The 7,707-nt window shown below is 40.1% G+C and overlaps 1 protein-coding gene across 2 annotated transcripts in view; it reads right to left on the bottom strand.

Moving 5' to 3' along the window:
- Window positions 1-6,406, bottom strand: part of LOC139142747 (uncharacterized) — a 29,552-nt gene extending 23,146 nt beyond the window's left edge. For both annotated transcript variants that reach the window (XM_070712978.1, XM_070712894.1), the window contains exon 1: window positions 6,236-6,406. In XM_070712978.1, coding sequence (XP_070569079.1) covers window positions 6,236-6,287 — 52 coding nt within the window. In that variant the 5' untranslated portion in view covers window positions 6,288-6,406. The remainder of the gene's footprint in view (window positions 1-6,235) is intronic.
- Window positions 6,407-7,707: the final 1,301 nt, after the last annotated feature.

Genomic DNA, 7,707 nt, shown 5'->3' on the forward strand with positions numbered 1-7,707 from the left:
CTTGCTCTGTTGATCATTCAAAAATGAATCACTAAAATCAAACTGACTCAGAAATCGTTGACGAGCGGTTTCATTTACTTGCTCATTCACATTCGTACCAACATCAATATCCAAATAATGAACAGTGGCACCCCCGGGAATAAAACGGAACGCCCCCAGTTTTGTCCCCTTTCTTATGTATACATCCCTTTCGGTCGTATTAACTAATCTTACCGGAACTTCGTTCGTCTTTGTCATCGATAAAACACGTGCTGCCACGACTCCCAAATGGCTCAAAGTTTTGGTGTTTTCTGTATATCCGAGAATTCCATCGGGCATATGGCCATTAAACTTACCGTAATTTTTTAATTCTGATCGAGGTGGAACAGTGAAGCCCTCGGTAGCCTCGACAACCAAAGCCGAACGAAGCTTTAATCTATTACTGGCAATATCAATTACAGCTCTATATTTCGTAAGAAAATCAACACCAATAATTAACTTTTGTTTCAGATTTTCAACAAAATGAATTGACATTATAACTTTCTTACCAGCAATATTAACACGTGCATTTACAACACCCTTAATTGGAATTTGGCGATCATCAGCTAATTTGATTGCGTTGTAATTTGACTTGTGAATTCTTCGATGACGCAATTTGGGAATTTCAGATAACAAACTCACCGGAGCAACCGTAATGGCAGCACCAGTATCAACAATTGCTGGAACACTCTAATTCATTATACTAACATTGATAACACTAATACCTTGTACACAACTATCATCAATATTCAAATTACACACGCTCTTAACACTATCAAATATCCCCTTATCTGGCCGTTCACAGGTATCATCCCCTTGATTCTTTATCCAAACACATGCGGGCTTTATTCGTTTTTTTTTCATGGTATAAACGCCCCCTTGCCAGACAGTTACGAGCAATATGGCCAGGTTGACCGCAATTATAACAAACTTTAGCACCTTGCCCAACATTATTATTACTATTATTACCAATCGGACATGCAGATATAATGTGCCCAACCCCTGCGCAATTATAACAAACCACATTTTGATTGATTTGCCGGTTTTAAAAAGTCTGTTGTCTCCCATTGTTCCTTAATTGCTGGCTATTGTTCTGTTGGTACGAGTAAGAGTTCTGTCGCTGGTCATAATTATCACTAAAATTAGAATGTACTGTATGTACTTGTACCGGTGCTAGTGAAATCTCGCTCGTTGCTGCAACCTGCGGTACTGCGGCCTTCTTTTCTTCTACCAGCCTTTTATTCTGTTCGGCCAGCATCATGACGATCTTCGTCAGTTCCGATGTTGAAGAACCATTGTCCTCGGGCAGATCAACCACTAACTCGCCGGTCTTTGCGGATGTGAAAGCCGCCCTGAAGTCCTCGGGGTCCCGTCCAGCGACGAACTTCTTCAGTTTTGGCCGCAGTCCCTGGAGGAAAGCACTTAAAAGTTCGGCATCAGTTCGACCGTACCGATCACACTTGTCTTTCAGGCAACCTGCATAACTCTCCACAGATTCGTTCGGTCTCTGGCGAATGCTGCGAATTTCTTCATCATTACGCCACCTTGGTGTCTGTCGGGTAAAACGCTCACGAAAAGCGTTTCCAAGGGCCTCCCAATTTCCAAAGATTTCCTCTGGCTGTGAGTTAAACCAACGCTCAGCCTCATCAGTCAGCAGCAAACTAAAGACATCACAGATATTGTTTGGCAGTCATTGTCTCAAGTACACGTACAGTTCAAACTCCTCATCCATTTCTTAGGGCAGTTGCTCTCTCGCCCAGTGTACCTAGGAGGCATGATATTTGCACTAATAGTCAAATTGTCAACGTGCCTACCTAGAGCATCCATTTCAGCTTGTCGGTCTTCTTGCCCTCGGTCTTGCAAACCCTGCACCTGTTCAAGCAACTCTCCAATGCGCTGCTGGAGGTTGTCATATCGCTCATCCTGCTGCTTGTTCAGTGGTACATCTACTGGTATTTCTGCTTGTTCTGCCATGTCTGGTTCTTGTCGCCTGTTGATTTTCCCAGATCTAAGAATCATATATTCGTCCTGCTTCAGTATACTCCGGGTTCTCACACCAAATTGTTGCGCTCGTAGTTAGGGAAATTTACGAGTTGAGGCACCAGTCTGGATCGTAATGCTTTTAGTACCTGAAGCTGACACACCAAGATGTAGATTTTAACACAACCTTGTACTTTATTGCAAGATGGCGACCGTAACGTTATCGCCCAATGTCTGATCTCAAGTCTTAGTCTAAGCTCTCTACAAAGTTAAATACATATTCAAACTTACATAATTACAAAAGTTATCATGTGGTAATTTTCCAGCCAGTCTTTGATTGTTTCTTAAGATTATATAAGATCACACCATGGAATATCCCATTCTCGATTGTTTTCAATGAAATCTTAACCAATAATTAATTAAACTATCACACTATCTCCTATCTGCTTCTCGTACGATCTGAGTCAATGACCTTCACATGCCTTGGCCACGTGAGGGACGCTTCAAGATATACAATCTCTACAGGGAGGGGCGTTACAATACAATGGTCGTCACCTCCAGTACTCCAAGACCAACGGGAGTGTATAAAGAAGCCGCGTTGGCTTAACCCAAACCGCCTTCGAGCCAACCTCTTAAAATCTTTTATACCAGTTTCTCAATTGCCCTAGACCGGTGAGGGATTTTTGATGCCTTCTGTTGCCTCCCCACCGCGAATGTGACGCATAGTAAAACCTAGACTGAAAAATCCGTCGCTCGAGGGCGTTCTGAACTCTGTCCCGTCTTTTGGGGGGGGGGGGGGGAAGGGGCGTAGAGAACGCCCTCGAGCGACGGATTTTTCAGTCTAATTATAACCAGGGCTACGAATTACAAATCACGATGGAAAAGAGGCATGAAAGAACACACACACATTTACATGTAAAGTTCCTGATGGACTGCATTTACCTGCTTGGATCCCAGGGCAAAGTTGTACGTATATAAACGAGATCCAAACAGAATCCCCTCCTTGGGCTTCATGATTAATCCATTGTGCGCATTAGCATTAAGTATACATAATAAAGATTCAAGAGAGGTTTTTAATAATAATAATAATAATAATAATAATATTTATTTTTTATTTTTATAGCGTTTAAATCCACATAAAAAGTGATCAGAGACGGTTAAAATACATTTATAAAAAAGTAAATGTAGAAAAGCAATTTTGAAAAGTTTACAAAATTAGAATTCAGATATTAAAATTTTAAAATCAAACACAACCTAAAAATCTAATTTAAAAATGCAAGACTAAACAGGTAGGTATTTAGAAAACGCTTAAAACTATTTAAGTTAGATATTCAGCGGAAGAGCGTTCCACAATTTGGGAGAGTAAAACACCCAAAAATTCTGTCACCATATTTTTTGGTTCAAACCCTGACCGAACACAACTTGAAATGCTCTGCCTTGGGGTATATAAAGTTATTATTTCTGTGAGATATTTGGGGGCAGCATCACAAAGACATCTGAAAGTGGTTATCAAGATCTTTAAAGTAATGCTTTTTGACTTCGACCGAGATTAAACTCAAACCACACATGTGACCGATGCCAAACAATTATATCAATAAATGTTAAACACCCCAGCAGCTATCCATGACAATTCAATAATTGTGTTTTTCCCTTGCTATCACAATATCGGTATGGAACAACATGTTCCCTTTTTTGGCAGGTATCGCAAGCTGGTTGATAAATACGATATCTCTCTTCGACAAATGATCACTGATGGCATCTATCTGACTTACAGATTGATATATGGCGGGTGCCACATGTGGGGCAGGATGCGCTTACTATTTTCGAAACACCTGACATCACTTCTTGGTCTTTTGGCCAGAGGTCCATATATCTTTCTTTCATGAATTTGACTTTGTTTGTGTACCGTCTATTTACTGTCTGTTCTGTGCTGTTTTGTGTCTATGTTTACAACTTTTGTCTCACAAATTTTGACCTAGTGTTATTGGATTATGGATTGGTATGATTGCGATTATGCACACATTTATTCTTTTAAAATAATTGATTGGAGACACTTGATTAACCTTCATCGCGAGTGTAGGTGTATTTAGCTGTCATACGTTCCCTTGTAGCGCCTGAAGCCTTTGATAACCACACTAAGGTAGACTTATCTCGTCTCCACCAAAGTTCTCGTTTTACGATACAAAATTAACCATTGCGAGAAAATTTACAGTGTCTGTCGATGCTGGAGGTCTGGGCACATTCATTGATGGGGGTCTGCTTTGTTCGTGTCGGGATTCACCTTTACTGTTTACAATAGTGATAAATACTTGCTAAGGTAGGTCACAGCTTTCGAAATTGGTAGTGTCTTGTGACATTGTTTGAGATAATAGCTACTTCTCAAACAATATAGAAATAAAGAGCGACGCCCTGACTATTAACGTCTATTTATGGCCAAGGGCGAGACGAAAGCCAACTTTTAAAGGGCTAGCCTTGGCAAGCCCGTTATTTTTGGCCTTCCTGTTGTCCGCGTCCGTAAATAAACGTTAATGGTCAGCGCGGAGTTTGTTCACAAACCAGAGGAAACCGTAAAACATCACGAAAACTTCACATGCGAAAGACTACGGGCCACAAGAATTTGTATTCGATGAACAGTGACGTCTGCACTGTATGTCAGTGAGTAGTGCAATACGCGACACACTACACTGTGACGCGCTATGTAAAAAAATTTTGCCCAAAAGTGTGTTAACTTAGCCAATTGGTGCTCCAATTGATTTTTTAATTGATTATGACATTTTACCTGTAAAAGTGACGATGTTTACAATGCTGCGGGTTATTTTGATTATTATTCGTATTCACGGGCAGGTAATCAAACCATTACTGTTTATTTGTGATTAGCTAACACAGCCCTGTGACTAACCATCAGGCAAAACTAACACAGCCCTGTGACTAACCATCAGACACAGCTAACACAGCCCTGTGACTAACCATCGGACACAGCTAACACAGCCCTGTGACTAACTATTAGACACAGCTAACACAGCCCTGTGACTTACCATCAGACACAGCTAACACAGCCCTGTGACTAACCATCAGACACAGCTAACACAGCCCTGTGACTAACCATCAGACAAAACTAACACAGCCCTGTGACTAACCATCAGACACAGCTAACACAGCCCTGTGACTAACCATCAGACACAGCTAACACAGCCCTGTGACTAACCATCAGACACAGCTAACATAGCCGTGTAAAATGCAGCAATCTGTGTCACAAAGGAACAATATACAGTCATCTACAAACGGAATGGCGCCCGGAATTCCTGAACATCGCAAAAGAGATTCCTTTATTCATTCAATTAGCTATGATAACTACTGTAGGAAATCAAATGCCTGTATTTTCGGTACTGAGAAAGAAAAACAATTTATATTTATGCAAAACTAGTGCGGAGCTGTTGCTGATTTTAGACAAAGTGCAACTGCGAAACTTAACAACGACGGAGCTGTATAAATGCAAGGCGTCTTTTTTCTCAGAGACATATATATTTACTGGTAGACAATGCGACAGCGTTCATACGCATTGGTGTCGTGTGTAAAGTCTTATATCATGGTCACCTCGATAAATATTAGTCCAACTACCGCTAGCCTGTGTAATTAAAAATTTACAGACTTAGAGATAATCTTTTAAAGATACCATAATCGGTTTTTTTCAAAAACATGAGATACCAAAAACACCTGTGGCAATGCTAATCACATTTATCCATAACTCGGTTAAAACAGGCAAATTTGGCCATGACCAAATAGGTCCGAGACGGCCCAACGATTAAATTTAACATACTGGACATAATGGAGAGGGCCAAGGGCAAGTTTTGATCATGAAGTCTATAGCTTAGCATTTCACGTACTGAGGCATGTCCGATTATTTGTTAAAGAAGGCCGTCGAGTGTGTGATTCTGATTAATTTACATGTTTTTAGGTGAAAAACGGATAAAAACAAAAACGAAAGATATATTCTCGAAATCAACAAGTTTGGGAAAATGATGACTGGACATAGAAATTGCAACATTCAAAAAAGGAAAGAGTTGTTGCTATTAAGATTAATAGCGATTGCAAGGAACATAACAGAGATACAATACGGGAATGATAGGTCGGCATTTACAGGAGGAACGCATTGCCAAGTTGGAGTTCTTCAAAATGAGCTCCGTCAGTGATTACTTGCATAAAATGTTTTTTGTGCCAAGATAAATACGAAGTCTACTTGCCTCGTTAGCAACGTCCACTTTTACCGGTTCTACTTTATTGTTGGCCATCACTTCAAAAGATGGCAAACGTTTTTGTCAAGACAGGCAATGATCTGTCAGGAAAAAGTTTCAGATGGGTCTCGCAGAAAAAGACTTGCAGTTCCACAATCCTTGAAGCCCGGACCGTCTTTGTGCAATATCAAAGTGAACTGTCAACATTCATTGAAGCGATATTTGGACCGTCTCCTGGTTACTAATATGTCAAATAAACACAGCTAATCTCTTGTTAACCTCTTCCAGTGACGCAAGGAGGTATTACTGCCTCTATAAAACGGGCTAATTCTTTCTAACGGGCTTGACCGTTATGTTGTGTTTAACCCTTTATCCTCTGAATATCCAGACTGTAGGCAATTCATGTTACATTGATGTGCATCTGTGTTTGCACCGCGAATTTGTAATAATGTCGTCAAGAAATAGAGTGTGTGGTGGAAAACAATTACAGGTTTCATGGTTTCAAGCAACAACGTGTTTGTTCGTAAAGATTGGTACTTCTCCCTCCTGCATACTAACTGGCTAAATTACAAGAATACAACCTGTGTAAACATATTGGCAAGAGAGTCTAGTAATGAAAAGTGCTATTCGTGAACATAGTCACTAGACTCGATCAAGCCTGAGAGTAAAACTTTGTGTGAATGCGATGATGGTCATTATGATATTTTTATGGCGGCGATGTGGTAGGGTTGCGTTCATGAAACTCGGAGAAGAAGCTGGTTATCAATGTCAAAGATGATCATGCATACAAAGAGCAACATGTATGTGTATGGCGACTAGCTAAAATGACGACATGGACCAAGTTTAGTACTAGACGCAATATGTCTAAAGCTAATAAGATAAGGCTTACTTTGGTTCACGTAAATTCTAAGCAAATTTGTGGTCATGGACCACGTTTATTTGTCAATTTAGATATAACAATTGCTTATTCTACAGTTTAACTGTTAGAAATAGTTTTACTTTGATATGATTTATGAAAGTAAACAACGAGAAACTTATCATGCAACTCACCCTTTCAAGATCGTTGCATCACCAAAGGTACGGAGTTTGACACCATGCATAGATACCGTGGCAATGATGCAACACAACTAGCGTTGTATCAGAAAGACTTTACAAATCAAAACATATAAGGAAGGGGATTTCAGAATGTGGACTTGGAAGTCAACAAGCAGAGATTTAATTTTTACTCTGTCTTTAAAGACACGTTTTTCTCTAATAAATAGGGACCCAGTACTTGGCTATTTGTTCGAGTATCTTACGCATAAAGTCGGCACCTAAAAGGTAATCTTTAGTGGCAATGAAAAGTGTGACCATTATCGTCACACTCGTCCTTGCAAATAAAGTTCGCTTCTTAACGCCCCGACGGCACCTCTTTAAAGGAAAATGATAATCTATGCTCGACATCCGTTTTTGATTAATTTTACATCAAGTGGAATGT

Source organism: Ptychodera flava, chromosome 1 (assembly GCF_041260155.1).
Source record: "Ptychodera flava strain L36383 chromosome 1, AS_Pfla_20210202, whole genome shotgun sequence".
NCBI classification, from domain to species: domain Eukaryota; kingdom Metazoa; phylum Hemichordata; class Enteropneusta; family Ptychoderidae; genus Ptychodera; species Ptychodera flava.